General features: G+C 34.4%; 1 protein-coding gene across 3 annotated transcripts in view; it reads left to right on the forward strand.

Moving 5' to 3' along the window:
• The window catches only part of WWC3 (WWC family member 3), a 1,020,491-nt gene that overhangs the window by 982,196 nt on the left and 11,131 nt on the right, over positions 1 to 27,164 (forward strand). For 2 of the 3 annotated variants that reach the window (XM_087726388.1, XM_087726386.1), the window contains 10 exons: positions 5,231 to 5,304; positions 7,955 to 8,197; positions 14,665 to 14,754; positions 16,736 to 17,298; positions 22,931 to 23,051; positions 23,807 to 23,881; positions 24,569 to 24,655; positions 25,003 to 25,195; positions 25,543 to 25,710; positions 26,243 to 26,394. In XM_087726388.1, coding sequence (XP_087582514.1) covers positions 5,231 to 5,304; positions 7,955 to 8,197; positions 14,665 to 14,754; positions 16,736 to 17,298; positions 22,931 to 23,051; positions 23,807 to 23,881; positions 24,569 to 24,655; positions 25,003 to 25,195; positions 25,543 to 25,710; positions 26,243 to 26,394 — 1,766 coding nt within the window. The remainder of the gene's footprint in view (positions 1 to 5,230; positions 5,305 to 7,954; positions 8,198 to 14,664; positions 14,755 to 16,735; positions 17,299 to 22,930; positions 23,052 to 23,806; positions 23,882 to 24,568; positions 24,656 to 25,002; positions 25,196 to 25,542; positions 25,711 to 26,242; positions 26,395 to 27,164) is intronic. The other variant, XM_087726387.1, reaches the window with a different exon arrangement.

Consider the following 27,164-nt stretch of genomic DNA (forward strand, 5'->3'; position numbering starts at 1 on the left):
ATTCTTGACGCAAAAGATAATTAAAAATCTTAGGGATCCCATTCATGCCAGCTTACTCTATCAATGTTTATGTATTTCAATCATGCTGAATTCCTTTTAAAAAAAAATCTATAAAATAAGACTATAGAGCAGACAGATTTATCAAACATACATTTTTAAATACAGTAATCAAATGATCAGCAATTTATTTTGAAGTATATGTGGTAAGGTTAATAGTGGATACACACGCAAATACACACATGCACACACACGTGTGTTTCTACTATCTGTCCAGCATTTGTTCCCCTTAAATAATTTTTATATATTTATATTTTATAATATATTTATATTTTATAGGTACATAATTTGTTAAATCTGTAATATTTGTCCAATATAAAATATTACAGTATTCTAATAAATCATAGGCACTAAGAAGGAAGTACAAAAATTAAAATAAAATGCCTAGCTGTTTAGGTTTCCTTAATAGTAGTATTGAGGAAGTCAAACAATTTCCACATCTTGAGATACAAAACCACGGAAGTGAGGAAGAAATTCTTTCTTGAAGAATTTTCTTCTTAAAGGGCATGCATACAACAACCGTTCATTTGTTTGTTTGACAAACAAATTTGTTAGGTACCCCTGAATATTTTTATACATTGAAATCATTGAGAAAGTTTTTTCCTTCAGATTTCAAAACAGATTGGATATTAGTTCCTCTGGCTCAACAACATTTTCTCCTTGTTGCTATTGCTGGAGTTCTGACAGCAAAGCCAGTTCTGAAGATTTCAGGGAGCTGCCAGGGATTCTGTAATGGAATTACATTTCCTAGCTTGGATCTCTGAATTTCTAGTTCTTTTGGTGGCCTTTAAATCTACCACCAATAGGTCATGGATAAATCTTTCAGGGAATTGAAATTGAATGATTGCTTAACCTGCCAAAGAGGTTTGAATTTGCCTTAATTATTGAATATCCATGGGGAGGATAGATTTCTCTAAAAATAGAGATATCCCTTTGGTATGGTAGCAGTAACTATCCTGAAGTTACAATTTGTATTGAGAAAGTAAGTATAATATGACAGTTCACTAAGGCAACATTTGTACTAGAACTTCAGAGTATCCTATAAATAGTACAGGTATCAATGTGTAGTGGTGGTAGTGGTGTTGAGATGATGATATTATCCATTCTGACTCTTGGCGATGCTATGGCCCAAGTCTCTCAACATCTTCCAATCTTGATAGGGTGGCATAAACAAAAGTTACAATAACTATGATTGCATGATCTAAGCTGCTGTTTTAGCAGCACATATACAACATATATAAAGATGTGAAGGGCTTCAGTTGAACACGCATAGCAAGTATCTTGACTTTTTGGAACATATCCTATACAGACTTTCCTATGTACTAATCAGGAGTTGTTCTTTCACAGTGTTTTAAAGTCATAACCTATTATGAATCATAAAAGGCCATTGAGCTAAGCCTCCCTCCCCCGTGCAGAAAATCAAATAATAACATCAAAATCATGTAGGTATTCAGCTACTATTTGAATAGATTGAATGAAGGGAACCTTCTTTGGGTACTTAAACTCACGGAATTAGTTCCGTTGTCAAGCTACTTGTACTATTAGGATTTTTTTTACCTTTAACATTCCGTTATAATCTATATTTCTGTAATTTACTATTTTTATTCTCTGATTTCTCAGAAATGAAAGAGAACAGGTTTGACCTTTTCTTTTTTTTAAAAAATATTTTTAAACAAGCATAAAACAAACAGACATAGACACACACAATACATAAAAATCATCTTCCAGTTACATACAGTATGTCGATTGGTTACAAAGCTTTGTGCTTTCTCACAATAGTTCCCACTTGCAGTTTACACAAACTCTCATATCATCAATCCAATATATATATATATGTATGTATGTATGTATATGTATGTATGTGTGTATGTATGTATGTATGTATGTATATGTGTGTGTGTGTGTGTGTGTTATATTTGTGCTGATAAATAAATAAAGGGAGACTAGTATAGATCTATTTCAAGCTATTTAGCTCTCATCAGCTAGCCATACCCTTACTGGGATTCGAACCTGTGCTATATTACATCTTAGGCAAACGTCTTAGCCATTAAGCCACAAGTTCTCCTCCTTATCAGCTGAAGCCAGGGAAGAAGGTATATATTTAGTGTCACAACCCCTGGTAAGCCCCAATTATGGGAGGAAGCTAACAGCTTCCATTATCTGTCAATCAGCTCGTCACAAGAGTCCATCACAACAGAAACCCAATATTTTTACTGTTGCCTTTGTTACACATTTTGTTATAAGATGTAATATAGCACAGGTTTGAATCCCAGTAAGGGTATGGCTAGCTGATGAGAGCTAAATAGCTTGAAATAGATCTATACTAGTCTCCCTTTATTTATTTATCAGCATAAATATAACAAATATAACAAAAAGGCAACAGTAAAAAATATTGGGTTTCTGTCTGGATGGTCTCTTGTGACGAGCCGAAGACAGAGAGTGGAAGTGTGACCTTCCTCCCATATTTGGGCATACCAGGGGTTGTGACTTTAAATATATATATATATACATATACATATACATATACATATACATATACATATACATATACATATACATATACATATACATATATATATATATATATATATATATATATATATATATATATATACATATATATATATATATATATATATATATACACACACACACACACACACACACACACACACACACACACACACACACAAGGCTCCTCTCATAGTCCTCATTTACAATTTGTATAAAGTTTCATATTATCTGGTGTATATATATGCATTATTATCATTGTTACTCATTTATTTGACTATAACTATTATCACTCCATTTTATACATAATACTCTAAATTTAATTTAATTTTTATTATAACCTTTCATTACATCATCCTGTATCCTTCCAGTAATAGTGCAATCTTATATCTCTTGCCATTTGCAGTATTAGTGTTCTGGTTGCTTTCTTGATAAGTCTTATATGGACTTCTCTTAGCAACTTGTTGCTCATTGCATATCTTGTAAAAACTCGAAACCCTCCATCTGTTCCTTCCATCAGCTTGCTTTGGTTATCACCGATGTTTCTGCCAAAATTTCTCTCATTACTTCTGTCAAATTTCCCCCCTTTTCTTCTATACTTTGAGGACTGAGATAGAGTTCCAATCCGTCAATCTTCCCTTTCCATATTCCACTCTTGCCATTTCCAACCACGCTCAGTTTACTGTCAATATCAACAATTTTCTTATCTCTTTGTTCATCTTTTTCTTCAATTTTTAGAACTCTGTCCTCAACTTTCATCATCATTTGATAAGTATCCTCAATTTTTCCATCTATTTTTCCTGTTCTGTGTTCTATATTCTCCATTCTCTTCTCAATATTCTCTGTTGTTACTAGTATTTTTTGAATTTCTAGCATAATCATTTGCAATGTTAATGTTTCTTTTTCATGTTGCACCATTCTTCCAACTTACTGCCACTATACTGCCACTATAACATCCAAGGCTTTTGGTTAAATTTCAAGCAAATTCATTATAATCTTTCAAGTCAAGGCTTTCTCTTCACTCCAGTCCAGCTACTGATAGTACTCCAGAAGAGCACCTGTATAAACAACCTGTGCTCTTCCCACTATCACTTTCAATAAACAAACTGAGAAGTCTTGAGATATAAGTCAAATGTTCAAAGGGAAAAGAGAAAAACAATGTTTCCATGCCTCCAGCCTCTAAGTGGCAGTGTTACTTCTTTTTCCTCTGCTTTTACATCCCTCTTTGTGTTCCAAACTTAGGGAGAAAAGTTCTTAAAAGAAAAACAATCCAATCAAGCATAAAAAAAAAGAAAATTTTAATCTATAAGTATGAAAAAAAGAATAAAAAGTAGAAGAAGAAAAATTAACCAATCCAATTTAAAAAGTAGGAAACATTTGTAAAAATTTCATCCGTAAAAAGGAAAAATTAAAAAAAATATAACACACTAAGTTTAATTGTGGCTTAATCTCACCACTTGCTATCTTCTGTCTTCAATTTTAATTTAACTTTTGGGTTTTTTGAGTGATCTCTTCTCTAATAATTAAGTTTTCCTCACCAATTCGACACACTTTCTCTTCTGCTTTCCTTACGTTCTGGAGTTGTCCCAACTTCAGCTGCTTCAATGGCTGCGTCTCTGTCGTAGGAAAAAAAGAGCTTATGCTGGATCCATCAGGGACTTTGCAATGACCCTGAGATCAGTAGGATGTGCCCTTCTCTATCACGGACGGTTTACGTCCAAAAGGACTGTCCAGCGGCAAATATATCAACGGCGATCTTGGAGCTCCAAGATCGCATGTCGTATCGTCGTGATGTCAGCTCTACCTCCCAGGTTTAACCTTTTTTCTGGCATATTTTCATTTCTGAGGAGTGCTAACAGTCATCTTTTCTCAAGGCTAAATCTACCCAGTTATTTCAATGTCTCTTTGTAAGACTCATGAGCCGAGGTGGCGCAGTGGGTAGAGTGCAGTACTGCAGGCCACTTTAGCTGACTGCTATCTACAGTTCAGCGGTTCAAATCTCACCGGCTCAAGGTTGACTCAGCCTTCCATCCTTCTGAGGTGGGTAAAATGAGGACCCAGATTGTGGGGGCGATATGCTGACTCTGTAAACCGCTTAGAGAGGGCTGAAAGCCCTATGAAGCGGTATATAAGTCTAACTGCTATTGCTATTGCTACTTACTTTCCATGATCATTCTCATTGTTCTTATCAGACACAATTTATCTGAATCCTTTTAAAAGGATTAGAAATAAACACAGTACTCAAAATGGGATTGTTCCCATGATTTGGACATTATATTTTTGTGGAGACAATGAAAAAAGTGCTTTGGGTTTTTTTTTTAGTGCTATATTACTTCATATTCATCTATTATTCAAATTTGAGTTCCTTTTCCTATTAGCTTCTCCTGTTGTAAGATCTTGTTAAGCATTGTTCTCATGATCATTGATCTTTGGTGGAAATTCAGACTAAATGCTCAAGTTTAGTGTCTTTCCAAGTCAAGAATTCTAGCAACAAACACAGACCCTTTCTTACAATGTATCTGCTAACTACCTCAGCTAAATTTTCCCTGCTGATTAATATAAAGTAATAATAGATAATTTTTGTATCTTTCTCCATAATTTCTTTCTTCTCATGTTCTAATAAGTATTGTTAAATTTCTTGTTTTTCTTTTCTTCAAAAAAGCTTGGATTGGAAGATACAACAAGACATGTAGACAAAATGAAACTGATTTGGCAGTATGAAGAGACCAAAAAAAGGTGAATATGTTAAGTTGCTATTTTTAACATTGCAAATAATCTGTTAATAACTATCGCCTTAGCTGGAATTTTGCATATGTGTGACTAGATATTTAGGCATAGTTTAATAATCTGAAGAACCACTAAATAACTATCCAATACTGCAGCAGTGTACACTTAAATTAGACAAATTAAAAGTTATACAAAAAAGAAATACATAAAAGAAATTACGTTCCAATTCCTTAGTTTAGAGAAAACATTTATGTTATAAAAATACTACTTTAATAAATAAATAGAATATTAAAGTGATAAGGATTGATTTATATTTTGACTATAACTTTTGAGGTAACTGAGCTCTATAGATCTTGATAGATGAAATAAAAATGAGCTAATCAAGTTGTAATGAGGGAGTGTGAAAATCACATATTACAAACCGAAAAAGATATGTGCTTGCAGTGAATCCTGGACATGGATAGACTTGGAATAGGCATCAGTTATATTTTGTTAAGGGGACGTGATGGCTCACTGGTTAAAGACGCTGAGCTTGTCAGCTGGAAATCTGACAGCCTGGGTTTGAGACCCAAGCACCATACAAAGGGGTGAACTCCTGTTCCTGCCCCAGCTCCTGCCCACCTAGCAGTTCAAAAGCAGGCAAATGAGAATAGATTAATACATACCACTTTGGAGGGAAGGTAACACCATTCCATGTGCTTTGGCATATAACCATGCTGGTGACATGACCACAAATAATGTGTTTGGACAACACTGGCCCAAGAAACTGAGATGAGCACCGCATCTAGAGTTGGGCACTACTAGACAAGGAAACCTTTATCTTTACTTATATTTTGTGAGATAAACAAGATAGGGTATTCAAATGCATCTATTAGTCATAATATTTTCATACCTCTAACCTATGGTAGATGTTGCTACATTCATTTCTTTATAAGTACTGTATATTGGTAACTTCATACCCAATGAATATTTATATGGGTAGTTTACATCACCCATTCCAGAAGCATGTATCGAAGAAAACAATATACGAATCATTTACAATTCCAGTTAATATTGAATTGTCAGGTTTACAGAAAAATACATTCTCTGTTAAGTTTCCAAAGTCCTTAATCTGAAAAAATGCAAAGAAAAGAAAAGAAAATAGGACTCACTTGAGGTGTAAGTATGAAAAGTAAACCAAGATTTATACAAAATTACTAGTGGTAAATGTTTGCTTATTTTGTAAGCCTGGTGGCATTTTTCTGTTATAACACAATCCTATATACGATGTATGTGTGTATTCCTAATTGTAATTCTGTATTTGTCTCTCTCATCTGTTCACAAATTTTATTCTTACATATGTGTAACATGGTTTTTAAATTTTAAATCAAAGAGCTAAGTCACATTTGTTTCTTGGTTATGTGAGTGGTCACATTCTTTATTTATCATGCATTCCTTTCTGTTAGCTTATTGGCATTCTGTACAGCTTTTGTCTCCATAAAGTATTTCTGTGTTCAGCCTAACTTTGCTCATGAAGTTATACAGTGTGGGTGTGGAATGTGCTGTATTTAGTCTAAAAATGAAGTTGACAAAATTAAAGTGTTACAATATATTTAAAATATTTTAATCAGGCTCCTCATATAGCTAAAGTGGCAAGAGAACCAAGTACATATGTTACCATTTCAGTTGGTGGATTCTTATATAAAATATATTTTCGTCTGTGAGTACTTTTCACTGGAGAACCTACTTAATATGTTAGTCTCAAAACATAAGAATGCTTTGTTATCCATTTCAGAATGTAAATGGAATCTAAAAATTATACCTCATCTTAGTTAAAAAAGGGAAATAAAATATGAGAGCTCTTTTTTTTTGTAGGTCATAATGATGCCAATAGTAAAATATCTAAGACACAAAAAGCCCCATATATTAAAAAGCTTTTGATCTGAAACTTGATAAATACTACAGATAACTGTTGTATTGTTATTGCTTCCTTGACAGAAAATTAAACACAGATATATTCATATATAAAAAACTCATAGTGTTTATCTGTCTATATTCATTCTTAGCCTTTCAACATTTTAATATTGCCCTATCTCCCTCTCAAATTATCTCAATAAATGTGCTGCTATTTACAGTTTTAATAACATTTCCAGCTTAATCTTAATCTAGTTGGCCATTTGTGATACAGAATTTTCTTTTTAAATGGTAGAAGAACTGGCACTGTTTAATGCTTAGCAAAAGACATTGTGCAGCAGATTTCTTTCCTATACCATGCTTGCTTATTATTGCCATCATGTTGAGAAATTCTTCTTCTCGTTTTTCCTGCTACTGCCTTGGTCCAGCCATAACATCAAAATTTTAAATTCCATTTTATGTTTCTATGCTGGCAAACTCTGGAGTTTTAAAAAAAGTGGAAATTGAGAATAAGGATTCCAGTGATAGTGATAGTGATGTGTTTAAGAAGACATCAAATTCTGAAGATACCACTACACATTTTAACTGTATTGAGAGTTTATGCAATTCAAATTTATTGTTGATTTTATAACTGTTTGTTATGTTATTTTCATCTCAAGGCACTTCAACTAACTACTTCCATATCAAAAAATGTATCTTTGTAAAGATTTGGAGGGGAGATGTTTCTTGTTGATATATTAACTTTTCATACTCCTTTGTAATTAAGAGTTTTCAGAATCCAGCAACAGTTGGCTTTACAAGACCAGGAATCTTGGCCAGGAATGGCGGAGGCAGATATTGATCATCTTCAGCTTATTAAAGAAAAAGAGGCTCTTTTACAAGAACTGCAGCTTATAAGTCAACAGCAGCGTTCACCAGAAGATCTGAAACACATAGAGGAGGAAAAAAGGCGCTTGGAGGAGGATATCCAGCAGGCTCAGGCTACTTCTTCTCATGGTGCTGCTGAAAGGTTGAGAATGTATTGCTTTTGTAACATACTTGTTAATAGCTTAATAAAGGCAATGATAACATTTAGTAGACATCAACCATACAGAAGTTTATGGACTTCTAATTGGGTTGCAGGCCTGGGTATGAGTTATTGGTTGCACTTGTGGATGACCTTTGGAGAGAGTGGGAGGTAATAATACATCCATCTTTGTTCTCCATGATCTCTCAGTGGTCTTAAGCACCATGGTATCCTTTTGAAGCTGCTCCAAGAATTAGCAGTTGGGAGTAAATTGTTTTGCTGATTCTCTTTCTTCCAAAAACAGAATAATTTCCAGTCTGTATTAATTGGGGAAGGGGTGTTATCTTGCCCTATGAATTCTGTTACATGGAATGCTTCAGTAATGACTTTTTCCACATTCCTGTTTAATTTGTATATGAAACCACTGGCTGAAGTCATTCAGTAAAAAAGGATAAAATATTATCAATATGCTGATGATACTCTATCAATCACAGATGGCCAAATGAGACTGTGGAGACTCTATCTTAGTGCATGGAGACAGTGGAATCTTGATACAAAATAGGTTTAATATTAACCCCAGCAAGACCAAGTGGGTTTGGATTTTAAAGCTTCTTGGATCTGGTGATTTTCCATCCTTAGTTTGGATAGGGTTGTGCTACTACCAGGGTGGCACAACAGAAGGTGTCAGCCATGGCCTAAGGGTTTTTGTACAACTTTGTATTGTGTACTAATTGTTCTGCTAAAGAAAAAAAATCAAGAAGTTATACCTTTGTCACCCTGTGTTTTAAAGTGACAACCTAAAAACTAAATACCCCAGAAAATCAAAATGGAAAAGTAACCTTCTCATTTTCTTCATATCATTATTTTATTGTCCTGCTTGCCAAAACCTATAGTAAAGAGATTTTGCAATCCTTGCTCTACCCTCCTGTATTTTCTTGTGATGTAATCTATTTCAGTTGTAGTACATAATAATCATTATTTAATTTAAATGTATTTCACACAGTGCAGTGTGTTGGCAATTCAATATTAACACCTGGGCAATTCCAATCATTAGATACACAGCTCAATTAGAAGTCCTGAATAGGAAGACTAGGGAAATAATGACAGTGAATCATGTCCTTCACCCATATAGCAATGTTGACAGATTGTATTTGGCAAAGATCATAAATGGACATGGAATTTTGCAATTACACCAGATATTTAAAGAAGAAGAAAGGCATTGGAAAAATATCTAAAGGACAGCAAAGACATTGCACTGAAGCTAGTACACTATGAAGGCTTACTGAATACTGGAGAGACTAAACTGGCTTACAAGAAAGACCAAATGAAGAATATGAAAGAAGACAAGGAGGCAGTGAAGAAGAAAGAGGCAGAGGGGCTAATTCTGGTTGTACAAGACCATTCTTTAACAACAACAAACACATACAAAGCCATAATCAAAAAGATAGGAAATGCTGCCTCTGCAAAGAAGGTGAAGTTATAGTGGACCATCTAGTTTTAGCTGTTGCAAGAAGAATGTACAAGACTGATTACAAACAACAGCATGATAAAGTAGCAACAATGCACATTGGAATATCTGTGAGAAATACCACTTCTCTGCAGGTAAGAACTAGTGGGATCACAAAAGAGAGAAAGTAATAAAAATGTACAAGCTAAAGTGCTCTTGTACTTCAGGTTAAAACAGACAATCTGCCACATAACTACCAGGCTTAACCATTGTAAATAACAAGACAAAAAATCTAGATAATGGACCTTGCAGTACCTTGAAATACCAAAATAGAAGAGAAAGAACTGGAGAAAATCACAAAATACAAATACCTGCTGTTAAAAGCAGAATGAATATTGGAAAAGAAAGCAAAGACAATACAATAATACTAGGTAATCCTAAAACATCTGGAGCATCACTTGAACACTGCCAGTATTGAAAACATTGCCATCAGTCATCAGCGAAAAGTAGCTTTATAAACAGCTTACATTCTGCAATAATGACTTTAACACCATCAAACAACATCTGACTATCCCAGGTCCTTGGGAAAGGTTTAATAATGTGGATAAAAATGTCAAATCCAATCTAAACATCTGGCTGGCTGTGTGACCAGCTATGATGATGATGATGATGATGATGATGATGATGATGATGATGATGATACTACTACTACTACTACTACTACTACTACTAATAATAATAATAATAATAATAATAATAGAAGCTGAAAAAATTTCGCATTTACTATATATGGATGATTTGAAACTCTATGGAAAGTCAGAAATAGAAATCCAATCATTGACAAACACAGTCCGAGTATTCAGCACCGATATTTCAATGCAGCTTGGCATGGAAAAATGTGCCACTGTATCCATAAAAAGGGGCAAAATCACTGCATGTGAGGGAATTGAAATGCCCAATGGCCAGCTAATTAAATGCAACGAAAATGAAGCCTACAAATACTTAGGCATTCTGCAGTTGGATAACATTAAGCATGGAGAAGTAAAAACTATTGTCAGGCGAGAGTGCACCAACAGAGTTAGGAAAATTTTGAAATCTAAATTGAATGGTGGAAATACAATCAAGGCCATAAATACCTGGGCAATATCAGTTATAAGATACACAGCTGGTATAGTTAACTGAACACAAGCTGATTTGGACATTTTGGACCGAAAAACCAGGAAACTAATGACAATGCACTACAGTTTACATCCACGTGGTGATATTGATAGACTATACCTGCCCCAAAAATCAGGTGGCAGAGGATTATTACAAGTGAAGCAAACAGTTGAAGAAGAAAAACATGCACTGGCTGATTATTTAAAAGAAAGTCAAGAACATTTATTAATCGAAGTAAAGAACAAAAATCTACTGAAGGCCCATCAGACAAAACAAGAATTCAGAAAAGATGTGATAAAATCAAGAATGGAGAGTTGGCAGAACAAAGCACTGCATGGCCAATTTCTGGAAAAAATAAAAGATAAAGTGGACAGTGAACAAACTTGGTTATGGTTAACAACAGGTACATTAAAGAAAGAAACAGAGTCACTAATCCTGTCTGCGCAAGAACAAGCTATCCGCACAAATGCCATTAAGGCCAAAATCGAAAAATCCTCTGATGATGCCAAATGCAGACTTTGCAAAGAAGCTGATGAAACTGTTGATCACATCCTCAGCTGCTGTAAAAAAATTGCGCAGACTGATTATAAATTGCGGCACAATTCAGTAGCACAAATGATCCACTGGAATCTGTGCAAAAATTATAATATTAAAACAGCAACAAACTGGTGGGAACATCAGCCTGAAAAAGTCACCGAAAATCAGATGGTCAAGATCTTGTGGGATTTCCGTATACAAACAGACAAAATACTGGCGCATAATACACCAGACATCACACTGGTTGAGAAAAATAAGGTCACAATCATAGACATCGCAATACCAGGGGATAGCAGGGTCGCCGAGAAGGAACATGAAAAAATCGCAAAATACCAGGACTTAAAAATTGAAATTCAACAATTATGGCACAAACCAGCAGTGGTAATTCCAGTGGTAATTGGCACATTGGGTGCTATTCCAAAAGCACTGGAATTACATTTAAAACAGTTAAAAATTGACAAAATCACCATCAGTCAAATACAAAAAGCCGCACTGCTTGGATCTGCACGCATATTACGAAAATACGTTACGACGTCCTAGGCCCCTGGGTGGGGCCCGACTAGTAACCAATGCCAAATCCGGCGAAACAACTGGCCGCTGTGATACAATTGTATAATAATAATAATAATAATAATAATAATAATAATAATAATAATAATAATAATAATAATAATGTGTCTTAATGTGAATGGTGACACCAAAAGTGAAAAACCAGAAAAACAGGCCACAGTTGAATTCTGGAAAGAATTGTGGGAAAATGCAAAGGACTACAACAAGGAAGCAAAGTGGATACATGACTTTGAGAAAAGCATTGGCAACAAACAAATGCAAGTATTAGAAATAACAACTGAGATGGTCAAAAATCGAGTTAAAAAGGTAAAGAATTGGACATCACCTGGAAAGGACCAATTACATGGTTTCTGGCTCAAATATCTGACCAGTTTACATGCAATATTGGCCAGGCAACTGAATGAAATTTTACAAAAGGGCCAAATTGATGAATGGTTGACAACTGGAAAAACATACTTGATTCAGAAAGATGCAACTAAAGGAACAACACCTGAAAACTACAGACCAATAACATGCTTGCCAACAACCTTCAAATTACTCACAGGCATTATTGCAGATAACATGATGGATTATTTGGAAACAAACAACATCTTGCCAGTAGAGCAAAAAGGCAACAAAAGAAGGAGCAGGGGCACAAAAGATCAGCTTCTAATTGATAAAATGATATTAGAAAATTGTAAGAACAGAAAAACAAACTTGAATATGGTCTGGATTAATTACAAAAAGGCATTTGACTCACTGCCACATAGTTGGATCATAAAATGCTTAGAAACAACTGGCATTAGCAAAAATATTACATCCTTTACTGAAAAGGCGATGAAACAATGGAGAACTGAGTTGGCAGTAGGGAATGAGATCTACGGAATGCTTAATATCAAGCGAGGAATTTTCCAGGGTGATTCACTTTCACCTCTTCTCTTCATCATCGCAATGATCCCACTATCAGTAATCTTAAAAAAAATGAAATTAGGCTACCAAACAGCCAAAGAAGCTGAAAAAATTTCACATTTACTATATATGGATGATTTGAAACTCTATGGAAAGTCAGAAATAGAAATCCAATCATTGACAAACACAGTCCGAGTATTCAGCACCGATATTTCAATGCAGTTTGGCATGGAAAAATGCGCCACTGTATCCATAAAAAGGGGCAAAATCACTGCATGTGAGGGAATTGAAATGCCCAATGGCCAATTAATTAAATGCAAAGAAAATGAAGCCTACAAATACTTAGGCATCCTGCAGTTGGATAACATCAAGCATGGAGAAGTAAAAACTATTGTCAGGCGAGAGTACACCAACAGAGTTAGGAAAATTTTAAAATCTAAATTGAATGGTGGAAATACAATCAAGGCCATAAATACCTGGGCAATACCAGTTATAAGATACACAGCTGGTATAGTTAACTGGACACAAGCTGATTTGGACCGTTTGGACCGAAAAACCAGGAAACTAATGACAATGCACTACAGTTTACATCCACGTGGTGATACTGATAGATTATATCTGCCCCGAAAATCAGGTGGCAGAGGATTATTACAAGTGAAGCAAACAGTTGAAGAAGAAAAACATGGACTGGCTGATTATTTAAAAGAAAGTCAAGAACATCTATTAATCGAAGTAAAGAACAAAAATCTACTGAAGGCCCAACAGACGAAACAAGAATACAGAAAAGATGTGATAAAATCAAGAATGGAGAGTTGGCAGAACAAAGCACTGCATGGCCAATTTCTGGAAAAAATAAAAGATAAAGTGGACAGTGAACAAACTTGGTTATGGTTAACAACAGGTACATTAAAGAAAGAAACAGAGTCACTAATCCTGGCTGCGCAAGAACAAGCTATCCGCACAAATGCCATTAAGGCCAAAATAGAAAAATCCTCTGATGATGCCAAATGCAGACTTTGCAAAGAAGCTGATGAAACTGTTGATCACATACTCAGCTGCTGTAAAAAAATCACGCAGACTGATTATAAATTGCGGCACAATTCAGTAGCACAAATGATCCATTGGAATTTGTGCAAAAATTATAATATTAAAACAGCAACAAACTGGTGGGAACATCAGCCTGAAAAAGTCACCGAAAATCAGATGGTCAAGATCTTGTGGGATTTCTGTATACAAACCGACAAAATACTGGCGCATAATACACCAGACATCACACTGGTTGAGAAAAATAAGGTCACAATCATAGACATCGCAATACCAGGTGATAGCAGGGTCGCCGAGAAGGAACATGAAAAAATCGCAAGATACCAGGACTTAAAAATCGAAATTCAACGACTATGGCACAAACCAACAGTGATAATTCCAGTGGTAATTGGCACACTGGGTGCTATTCCAAAAGCACTGGAATTACATTTAAAACAGTTAAAAATTGACAAAATCACCATCAGTCAAATGCAAAAAGCCGCACTGCTTGGATCTGCACGTATATTACGAAAATACGTTACAACGTCCTAGGCCCCTGGGTGGGGCCCGACTAGTAACCAATGCCAAATCCGGCGAAACAACTGGCCGCTGTGATACAATTGTATAATAATAATAATAATAATAATAATAATAATAATAATAATAATAATAATAATAATAATAATAATAATAATAATAATAATAATAATAATACACACAGAGTATGTAACCATTTGAAATTAGGACTCAATCTACAAAAGCCTAAGTCAATTCTCTGCTATATAGTTTTCTAAATAAGGAATATTATATAATAATTATAGTAAGGAAAAAAATTGCTTTATTTTAGGATACTCTCACAAGAGAAGAAGAATTGTTTGCTTATGCAGTTGGAAGAAGCAACTCGTTTAAGTTCTTATTTATGCTCACAATTGAAAAGGTTAGTATATTAGAGAAATAGATTGGCATATTAGAAGGAAATAATAAGAATCGATGAATATAATTAATTTCTCATTGTTTCTAAAAAAATACTTTGATTTTCCCTGGAGGAATGGAGTGTAGAATTATCTGTTGTGTCATATTGTACTTGTTGTGTCATATTTTCTCCCTAATCTTAACTTGTTGGCCCTCTTGAACTTCAGTGGAAATAAAATACTTTTTGTTAGTTTAATATGTTCAGGTAGTCCTCGACTTATGACCAAAATTGATCCCAAAATGTATGTTATTAAGTGAGATATTTGTTAAATGAGTTTTGCCCCATTTTACAACTTTTCTTGCCATAGTTATTAAGTGAATCACTGCAGTTGATAAATTAGTAACCTGATTTTTAAGTGAATCTGGCTTCCCCATTGACTTTGCTTGTCCTAAGGTCGCAAACGGTGATCACATGATCCTGGGACTAGAAGAGGTCATAAATATGAACCAATTGCCAAGCATCTGAATTTTAATCCCATGATCATGGGCATGCTGCAAAGGTTGTAACTATGAAAAGCAACCATAAGTCACATTTTAATTACTGTTGTAACTTTGAATGGTTACTAAATGAACTGTTGTAAGTCGAGGACTACCTGTATATGTTGAAGGGGCAGATCATAAAAATGATCTCATGGTAGATTTTTACTTATGAAACCTCTGTAGGATCTAAGTATTATGATTGTTCAAGTATTCATACATCCCCCCCACCCCCCCCAAATAGAACTAAATGTTGCTTTTTGTTACATTGGTTCCTTTTTATCTCCCAATTTACTGCTCTAACCTGTTTAATAGCTTATTCCTTCCAGTTATTTTATATCTGCTTTTTGCTAGGTGTTCATTTATTATTTGATAATTATTTTTAATTTATCTAGACTTCATATTGTGAAAAATTACCTAGTGTACTAGCATAAGGAAATACCTTAACTCCCTTCCCTAAATTGTAGAAGCAGCTGTGGTCTTTAGATTCTGGGAACAGTTTTCAAAACAAGCCTTGTGAGCTTTCTATGGATATATTGCTGAATGAAAGTTGTGTTTTATTATTTTTCTTTGTTCACATTTTATTCTGTTTTTTGATACTGCACCCCCTCCCTTGTGATTGTAAGCCGCCCTGAGTCCCCTCAGGGAAAAGGGCGGCCTATAAATCTTAATAAATGACTTAAAAAATGACTTAAATAACTTCTTCAGAATTTCAGGGAAGTATGCTTGGCTATAATCCTTGCAGATCATAATTTTTCAATGGTTGCCTAGTTTTCTTTTTTTTAAAAAAATGTCTATTAATGTTTTTTAAACTTCATTCATTTATTCATTTCTGGGTTTTAATGTTTTTTCCAGGCAAGGGTTTATTGCCTCAGAGCCATACTTTCAGAAACATATTGGCTGCTAAAGTGTGATACTTTCCAGATCGAAAGGGCTCTATTCAAATTCTCTTACATCGTTTACAAATTATTATATGTTCTGTCTTCTACATTGATCATAATGAACACTTTCTTCTTTGTCAATAATTACTTATTTGCTATGAAAGAAATAGTCCTCCTCCTTCTTAATATTTCTCCATTGAGTTGTTTAACTGTGTTACCTTCTTACCTGTAAACAAATTTACCACCTGATATTTGGAATCATTCCACAAGAGCTATGGTGAGTGTTTGCTTAAGTAGAAATTTGATCCACATCTTGCACATTTATTAAATATTATTGTGTGTAAAGCAATAGAATATTGTTTCTCAGCCTTAACAACTTTAAGATGAGTGGACTTCAGCTCTCAGAATTGGGAATGTGACTGGGGAATGACAATATGACAAAGGAAAATGATGGAGTTTTTATCTGCAAAGCCTGCATATAGAAGTATATCTTGATTATTGTTTCAGCTAATGAAGAGGAAAAAAAACTCATATTTTGAATCTGCATTTGTGAATGCACACTTACTACATATGTCTGTTATATTCCAGTTTATCTGCCAGTTCTTTGACAATATCTTCTGGAAGCAGTCGAGGATCATTGGCATCCAGCCGTGGGTCATTGGCATCCAGCAGAGGCTCCCTGAGTTCAGTTAGTTTCACAGACATCTATGGTCTCCCTCAGTATGATAAGTGTGATATTGCGGTTGAATATGGTCATCATAAGCGATATGATCCAGTTTCAGTTGATTCTCATAACAAAGATGTACAGTATCATGAGTCTATTGGATCCCCAGTTAGCAGTAAACAACGAAGATCTTTAGATACTCCTCTGTCTTTGGCATCATTGTCATCAAGATCATCTCTTTCTTCACTATCACCTCCAAGTTCTCCCCTGGACACTCCCTTCCAATCTGCTTCTCGGGATTCTCCATTAGTCCATAAGTCAGAAGGGTATGAAGAAGTAACATACACAGGTGCATCAGAAGTACTTCGAGCTCAGGGCTCTGTTTTGGGTGAAGACAAAGGACAAGAAATTATGGCATTTAAGGCTAATGAATATTCCACAAGAAATGAAGCAGGGCTGCAAATTATCAATATTCCAAATTCTGGTGGTAAGTTAATTTTTAGCCATTTATATTTTGTTTTCAGATATCAATAAAACAATGAATATAGGTTCAATGTCACAAGGTACATAGTATATCTAAGTTTTGCTTTGGTGAAAAAAGGCTGAATGAAATTGTGAACAGTTAGCATGCCTGTGTTTCAGTTAAGTAAAATTTAGATTATTATAGTAAGTTTTAAGAGAAGGAAATAAAATGTTTTGCTGGCTTGTTACACATTTTTACTTTTCATTTGTGTTCATATTCTAAACTCCTTCCTATCTGTTTCTGAAACAAAATGAATGAAATTATTTAAGTCCTGTTGAAATTATAGGGCAAGTTAATTGTAATTTGAAATGAATAAAACATTTGTCCTTTGAAACTAATTTGCAGTGTTCTGAACCTAAAAAAGTCATTTGTTTGTTGATTCATTCAGGTTTTAACACCACAATCACTCAATTTACATCGTCATAATAATACAACAATAGCAGTGTAAAAACAATGTACAATTCAAATTGCAAAACCAAATACTGTGTTTCCCCAAAAATAAGACAGGGTCTTATTTTCTTTTTACACACAAAATATGGTTTGGGCCTTATTATGAGGGGAGGGTTTATTTTGGGGTTGCCGGGAGGCTGCTCTCTTGCGAGCGGGCTCCCAAAGAGCCGTGCACAGCCTCATGGGGGAATGGCTATGTTGCGCTGTTGCAGCAGCACAACACAACAGCCATGAAGCAACCATGCTCACGAGCAGCCACTCGACAAACACCCTTTCCAGCTGGGCACAGCGCCATTCACTGACCTAGGGGAATCCCCAAGCCGCGTTAGCACCTGTTTGCCGCCGTCCGGCTCCCGTGGCTTGGCGCCTTTGAAATGCCAGTGAATTGCGCTCAGCACGGCTGGAGAAGGGGATTGCGCAAGCGGCTGTTCCACTCCCGCTCGCGCACCTCCCAGCTTCACGATGCCCTGGCCCAGCTCTCCCTGCAGAGTCAGAACAGCTCCGCTGCCACTGCCACCCCAGCATGGCTTTTTCGGCGGCTTCCAAACCAAGCCTTCTGGCAGTGGCCGCTCTGGGTGAATGCTCTATGGTTGGACGCTTTGCCGATAGCCAGCCCACAACCATAGAGTGTATGCCCAGAGCGGCCACTGCCGGAAGAAGTTGAATTTCAGTTTGGAAGCTCCCGAAAAGCCATGCTGGGCACAGCGCTGCTCACAAACCTAGCGGTATCCCGAAGATGCCAAGCAACACAATCACCTTTGCTCTCCCCCGGTTCCCGCGGCTTGGCACTTTCAGGACATCGCTAGGTTGGTGAGTGGCGCTCTGCCTGGTCGGAGGTGGCGGGTTGTCCATGGGGCTTATTTGCAGAGGAAGGCTTATATTTTTGCCCACCAGAAAAATGTGGCATGGCCTCATTATCAGGACATGTCGTATTTTCGAGGAAACATGGTAGAAAGAGTCATAGTAAAGATGCAATAAACAAGAAGCACAGGAGATGTTACTAAAAAATTATTTAAAATGTTTCATTTTTAATCATTTCCTAAAAATTACTGTGGACAGGGCCCATTTCATAGTGTCAGCACTGTTGTGGTAAAGCAGGACATTCTAGCTTTGGCTTCCTTGATCCTCAGAAAAAAGGGGGACAATATTTCTATACTTTTAACTGGCTGGAACAGAAGAGGCAATTTTCTCAATATTCAGGTTCCAAATTGTGAAAGCCTTTATAGGTTAATATCAGGATTTTAAACTCTATTCAGAATTGAACCAGTAACCAGTACAGAGCCTGATATATTGGTATAATATGCTCCAAGCGAGTTAAACCATGGGCCACAATGTTCTGAATTGAGTTTCTAGATAGTTTTCAAAACTCCAACTCTAGTGGGTAGATCAACATTATACATTTATTTCAACTCCAATGAAAGGTGTTATGATTTCAAGTAATGTGACTGTTCTAATTGCTCTGGTTGTGCTTTGTAAATAGATTGCTTATTTTCATTTTTTCCCCATTCTAGTGGGGAATATAGTTTGAAGGAAAATACTTCTCTTCTCCCCACCCCCTTCTGCTATGAACTGGCCAATAATTTCCATAAAATGAATTTTAGTACAATTTTTACAATTTTTGCTACATTGTAATATAGAATGTAATTTTTCAATGTTATTAGCTAGCATAATTGCTATTTACCTTGGGTCCGTGTAGGATCATTTTAAAAAAATTAAATATATAGATTTGTCTGCTTTATACCCATGTGATTGAATTGCTTAGGCATTTCCATTTTCTATTTCCCGTTTGCTAGTTTTAATGTTTAGAGGTTAGGGAAATAAATGAACAGCAATGTTGTTTTTAAATGTTTAAAGAGTATAAATAGCTGCCATCTAGTGTTTGAGTACCATGAAATATGCTCATTTTCTGGAATAATTCACTTGATCTGTTTTTGATTTACAGAGATATGAGTATCCAAACTTTCACTAATGCTACCTGTTTGTATTTCTCTGCTCAGTGTAAAAGGAAAGAATAATTATTACTACAAATTCATATTCCTTTTTATTTTTAATAATTTTGTCATATATTTTAAATGTGACAGAAATACAATTTTGGTTGAAAAACTGAATGTAAGATGCCATAAATCTGCACTCTTAGGTTAACAAAATGGTTCCATTAAACAATTGTTTTTTCTTTTTCAGAAATTAAACATGTTATTGTACATTTTGAGTAAAGCAATAAAGTTTAGGTGCTTCATTTATTATTTGTAGAATATTTGTTTGAGATAAAGAATAAAGATATCTAAAGTGTATGTGTGTGTGTGTATATATATATATATATATATATATATACACACACACACACACACACACACACACACATACATACATACATACATACACATATATAATGTGTGTGTAAATAAAAGAGATAAAAATATTTCTCTTGTACTATAGACTGTTAGATCTCATTAATGAAGTTTGGGAAGTACTGTTTGGAAAGTACCTTAACATTCATTTTTCCCCTCAGTTGCAGAATTTCAGGGGATGCTTAATTCAGGGGTGGGGGTGGGGTTAAAATAAAAATGTCAGATTTGACAAACTGGTTCTACTTTTCACTTAAATTATTCCTTTATTTTGTTCCTCATGTGGCACAACAGAAAAATATGCTGTAAGTGATTCTAGATTTACTCTTTTCTTTCTGCCTGTAAAGCTCATGTGCATTTGTAGAGTTTGGGTTTTCTTCTGCATGTTTAAAGACCAAAATATTTTTTTATGATTTTATTTTAAAAATCTTGGTTCCCAGCCATATTGGGTTATAGCTAGTATTAATCATTATTGTGTTTAAGGATCTTAAATATGTAGGTATACGATGTCTATCTAAGTGCTAATACCTAGCACAAGAGCATCAGCTGAACAAAAATGTGGAATTCTAATTCCTTGCATTTCTACTTCACCATCTGATATTAGCTACATGTTCAGTTATTTTATATTAACTATGTTACAGTTTCAAACTTCAGCTGCCATCCCCTATATACCAGATCAGATAGCTAGCATTTAGCCAATGCTAGTTGATCGCAAGAAGCTAAAATGATTTAGGCTTGGTTCTTGGATGCAAAACTCTCAGTTAAACGCCAAACTGTAAGCTAGATTGGGAACTGTGAAAGCAAACTGAAAATCAAGCACAGAATAATTTACTCAACTAATTTATCAATGTTGTCACACAGAGTAAAGATCATTTCAAAGAAGTATTTATTACTTACCGTAATGTTTTAAAATGAAGCTTCGTTTAAGAGTCAATAAAATATTTAAAAGTGAGAAGGCAGTTACTGCACAATATGACAAACTCCTCAGTGAAAATCTGTTTCTGTCTTTTGAGTAGGAAGCATGTCTTGACCTGCAACTACAGTGTTACAAAATTGAAACAAGATAGCAATATTATTTTCTTCAATACTTTAACCTAGACCAGTGGTTCTCAACCTGTGGGTCGTGACCCTTTTGGGGGTCAAACAACCCTTTCACAGGGGTCACCTAAGACCGTTGGAAAATTGCAAAATTACAGTTATGAAGTAGCAACGAAAATAGTTTTATGATTGGGGGTCACCACAACATGAGGAACTGTATTAAAAGGGTCATGGCATTGGGAAGGTTGAGAACCACTGACCTGGACAAACATCAGAACATCACAGTTATAGAATTTGATTCTGTGTTAAGAGCATCCTCTTTTTAAAAACTGAAAATAGACACAAACATTTTGTATGGCAAGAAAATAAGTAGAATTGTATTACAAAATTATCTCAAATATTTAAACTTTCTTGCAGTAAGATAAATAAAATCTTACATTTAAAAGACTAGCAATCTGAAATAATGATATATATAATTTATAGCTATTATATAAAGTAATGAAACATAATTTATTTATAGAAATAAACTCCATATTAATATATTCCTGGCAACACTAGCTGGCTTTGCCAAGATGGGAAACTGACAGGGTTCAGTTTGACTAGAACAACTGTAGGTAGACTAGAAAGTTAAAATCCTGAAGAATAAAATGACAACATATTTTCTTTATTTGCATTGTGCAATATATCAAAAGTTTGCTTACTGTTTGTTTTGTTACTGATCTTAAAAATATTTTGCATTTTTATGGCATAATTATTTTCATGCAACTTTCAACAAAATAATTTACCATGAAAATATTTAAAATGATAATTGACATGATTATCTCATTAAAAACAGGCATAGGTAGATAGCTTTAAAAAAACACTTGATATAATTATAATTGAATTGAAACAAATGCACATAATTACTTTTGAATTATATGAGAATCATACTTTTGGTGTTTGATTTCACTCGTTGGCCCCTCTTAATGCTGCACGTATATAATTCGCATTAGTAGCTTGCTTAAGGGTCCTTGTGTCATATTTCTTGGTCATTGACTGAAACATTATTGTGCTGTTTGTTTTGATTTCCATTCATTGCCAACCTGAATATAAATCTAAGACAAGACATGGGTTATTCTAGATTTGTTTCTCTCGTTAGTGAAGGGAGACGTCATAGACCAATAACACAATTAGCATTAATCAATCTGTTAACAATCATAAAGAGAAACATAAAGGATTGTGAATAGGTGTTGGATAGTTTATATAATCTGAATGCACCTAATGATTTTCTATATACTAGTGGACTATACTCATGTTAAATTGTTAATAGTTTATAAATACTTTCCTTAAGTTTTATTTTAGCAATATGTATTATCTTTTTAATTTGGAGTGAATTGAAGGGTAGTCATGCAAGCATATGCTCAAGACTCAATTAAAAGTATTCAGATGTAAATTTAAGTGTGTGTTAAGATTTCAATACACATAAGTCACATTTAATATATTTGTATTAGTAAACTGGATGGACTGATTTTTTGTTCACAGATGTAAAAATAGTTTGAGTCTTCCTTTAGACTGGAAATTGGCTTAGTTACTTAGGGTGGTCACTGTCACTGGACATTGTCGCACAGCCCAACTCAGCTCACAGTATTGTTGATGAAGAGAAAATAGGTAGAGGGAGTATTCTGTATTCTGCCTTTATTTATGCTTTACAAATGGAAAGGAGAGGATAAATCCAATAAATAAACCTTCAGTGTAACTTATCTTTACTCTTTTCCATGTTGTAGCTGTGACGTTACGTGAAGATAGTACTAGAAGATTGGAAAGGAGATCCAGGCGAGTCTCAGCATGTCTGTCCAATTATTCACTGGCTAGTGACAGTGGCGTATTTGAAGCTTTAAGCAAAAGGTCAGGTTGTACAAATATGTGTAAAACGGAATTATATTTAATTCCCCTTAAAAATTCCCCTCAAAAATACTTGATGAAGATCTTTTTATCTTCTAATGGATAAGATTAATGGCAAATAAAATCTTTTAACATGTGGTCGGCATGACTAAATGCTGAAAGCGCACAGAACACTGATACCTTCCCACCAAAGGTGGTTCCTATTTTTCTACTTGCATTTTTACATGCTTTCGAACTGCTAGTTTGGCAGAAGCTGGGACAAGTAATGGGAGCTCACTCCATTATGTGGCACTAGGGATTTGAACTGCCGACCTTAGCCACTGAGCCTCCACATCCCTAAGCTTTTCTACTGTACCTATTTAAAACTGGGAATAGCACATGCCTCAATGTTTAAAATTATTTTTGATGCTTGTCTTGTATATCTGGGCATCAACATACTAATTTTGTTTTGTTTTTTTTGCAAAATAACCATATATGGTAGTTGCCAGTAAATAAAGTTTAGATATTAGGTTAATCACATGTGGACTTATTACATGCCATAGAATTCAACAATGTCTTTTAAGATTTGAGTTTGACTAAAGTTTGTCATATAATATAGAAAGCAGAAGAAGGATTTTTTTTGTACTTATTAGCTAGTATTATTGTAGTATTATACAGTAGTAGTAGTAGTAGTAGTAGTAGTAGTAGTATAGTATTATTATATGATGACAGAGTACTACTGTAGCGATAAGTTATTAATTTTTTTAATTCTTATATAGAAATGAAGATGTTGAAGAATCACTTTATAGTGATGGTGTCACTAATGAAGAGCCCAAAGTGCAGGTTGGATTTCTGTGAGTATATATGCATTGGTCAGTACTAATTATATGACAAAACAGACAACATTTTATTATATTATTATAATCATATTATATTGTATTATATCATATTATATATGATTTCATTATATTTATTATATGACTCTTCTATTATTAGTTTCATTGTTTTTACATGAGGTTTTATATTGTGTAAGCCTCCTTGAGTTGCCATGTGTGAATAGGTAGCAATATAAATTCCCTAAATAAATAAAATAAACATTTAGGAACATTTGTGAGTAGTGAATGTACATCTTCTGGGCTATCTTGTCATTGCTACTTTAATTTTTTTGGGGGGGAAAGTATGGGGCTAAAAGAAAATCCCCACCTAGCCCAGAATATGGTTTGTTTTATGGTTTATCACATAAATACTATCTTTAAATGGCCAAATTAATCAGTTCCCCGGATTTGTGAGAATGACTAGAATTGCTTATAAGTTCTGCTAGCTATACGTCTGCTAAAATGAAGAGGCATTTTAAATTAAATTAGTAATTTTAAGTTGTTGCTATTTTAAAGTTTATATTGTAATATAGTGCTGTCATTATAGCAATATGATTCATTATAAATATATGATATATCAGTTATGTAAAAACAAAAATAGGCCTTATATAAATCTTTATGGCTTGTATGTTTGAGAATAGAGTTAACAGTTACCTTGTTTTTCAGGCATGACAATGGAAGTGAGTGTCTCCTTGTCCATGTGTTGCAGCTGAAGAATTTTACTGGCTTTGCCATGAAAGAAGGCTGTAAAATGTACGTTGAGATTGTACATTATTCTAACACTGCCTTTTTAATCCTATCAAATGTCAAGATATGTCATTATGCACCATCAAGTGACAATTGCTTTTCTTAGCAACAGAAATTCTGGTCCAAATTGTGGTCATAAGTCGAGGACTACTTGTAGGCATCCAGAATTGCCAGCATTTGTATCATATTGATTACCAAATATTATTGCTTTAGCACATGCAAAATAATTACAGGCTTTTTCAGTGCAATGCTGTAATGATCATTTTAAAAGATAAAAAGAAAACGTATTTATATATATTTCATATATTTTATTGATACTTCTACTATATAGGAGTTTTTCCTTTTTTTTCCAGACATGTGAGAATATACTTACCATCTGTTGAGTCAGGCACAACAACCACATATTGCTCTAAGGCTTTGGAATTCCAGGCTTCGTTAATATTTAATGAAGTCTTTCAGATTCCTGTACAATCAAATATCTTAAAACTCAAAGCGCTGCAACTTTACATTTGTTCACTTGGCCAGCACCAACAAGAAGAATTATTGGTAAGGGATTCCTTTCCATGAAATGTTCCAGAATGGTCAGAAAAACCCATTTCAGGGTTGAAGCAAAGGTTTCAAACTTAACACAGATTATTATTTTTTTTGAGCTGGAAACATTTTACACTGAAAATGTTTTACATATCCCTATCAACATGAAAAATCAAAGTTAATTTATTAGAATTAGATGTGAAATATCATCTCTAGAGAAATGTTAGGCAATGAGGTTACTCACACAGAATGTGATGAGTATTCCTTAAATACTGATGCTAATGTTTTTTAATTAAAAGAAATAATTTTGTAATAGAAATGTTTTCTATGATACATTGACACATTTTGCATTATGTTCACAGGGCATTGCTCAGATCAGCCTAGCTAACTATGAGAGTGCTAGCGAGATGCAGCTTTGCTGGTATCCTGTTCAGACCTTCATTGGTTCAGAATGTGAACAAAAAAAAGAACAACCTAAGCGTGAAGAAAGTGCTTCTCATTCTGTTGAAAATAAAAATATAATGAAAATGGTATAGTCATATATATATTTTCTTGTGTTTCTATGCTTTTGTGATATTTAATACTAAAGGAAGATATGTCTGAATAAGGCTATTGACAAAAAGTTGCATTGATGAAATTTCTTTATTATCACTGGAACTGTTTAACTGCATTGATCTTCTGGTCATGCTACAAGTGTGATTATGTTCTGTCTATGCATCCATTTTAAATTTTCTGGTCATGTTTAGGTTATTTTGAAGTGTATGAATCATTCTACATGCTATATTTGAGATCTGAATTTAAGAAAATAAGCCTATTTGTTCTGGAAACAGTGTAAGGCAACGAAAAAATACAGCAGGAAGAGATATCTTTTGGAATTCAGAATGAAATGGCACCCTTATGAGAATTTCCCAAAGTATAGAATATATTGCATATTTACTGATTTAAGACCCTTTTGGGCACATATGAACTCGGTCATTGTTATTATGTTTTGAAAATATTAGTTCCAGCTCACATATAAATAAAATAGGAATAATTCAATCTGAACTGTCCTTTCTTCTCTAGGATGCTGTGACTGTTCTTTTAGCTAGGACCACAGCTCAACTGGAAGCTGTCGAGAGAGAGCTTGCAGAAGAGAGAGTAAAACTGGAGTATACAGAAGAGGAAATACAACAGATGGAACAAAAAGAAGATCAAGGAGAAGCTGTGTCAGAGAGGTACCTTATATTGTGAAGAATACATACAATAAGAATGTGCAGACATTGGACAGCCATATATGTCCATCTCTAGTTTCCTAAAGCTGATTCCATTTCTGTTGCTTGATATTTTGAAATGAATCCTAAATATATACAATTAATCCTAGCATGACTTTCCCTCTTTATTGTAGGAAGTATCTTAAGTATTTGTAGCTGAAACAGACTTAAAATGTTTTAGCCTTTGTGTTGAACTTAAGGAGTACGCAAATCCATACTCTTTTCTGAGCCAACATGAGTTCATGTATGTTTGAACAAAAATTTAATTTTAAATATAGAATAAATAGCATGCTATACATTTGAAAAATACATATGTAAGCAGTAAATACTTATGTGAACATAAAGAACGCATCCTATTGATTTTGATTTCATATCTGAGGAATCTAGAAACAAAGATTGCATATTTGTTAGAACTATATAGAAATCAACCTTTCTGACTTGCTCTGCCAGGTATATTAAAGCTGTGATTACAACATAAGATCTTTTCAATTATGATGGCCATCACTTGAATATCTTCCTAGGAAAGGCTTATGCCTCCAATTGACTGGTTTAGTTTATTATCCAATATATAAATCTTATTTTCGCTTATATATAAATTTCTCACCCCTTGGTGGCTGATTTTAAATGGTTTGACTGTTCTGATTTTCTCTAAGTTACCTATTGCTCATTTAGATCATCAGTTACTGAATTTCATAAAATAAATCAAATAATCAATAAAACAGTTTAAAATATTT

Source organism: Thamnophis sirtalis, unplaced genomic scaffold (assembly GCF_051295495.1).
Source record: "Thamnophis sirtalis isolate CommonGarterSnake01/CBP01778 unplaced genomic scaffold, rThaSir2_p1.2 scaffold_12, whole genome shotgun sequence".
NCBI classification, from domain to species: Eukaryota; Metazoa; Chordata; class Lepidosauria; order Squamata; family Natricidae; genus Thamnophis; species Thamnophis sirtalis.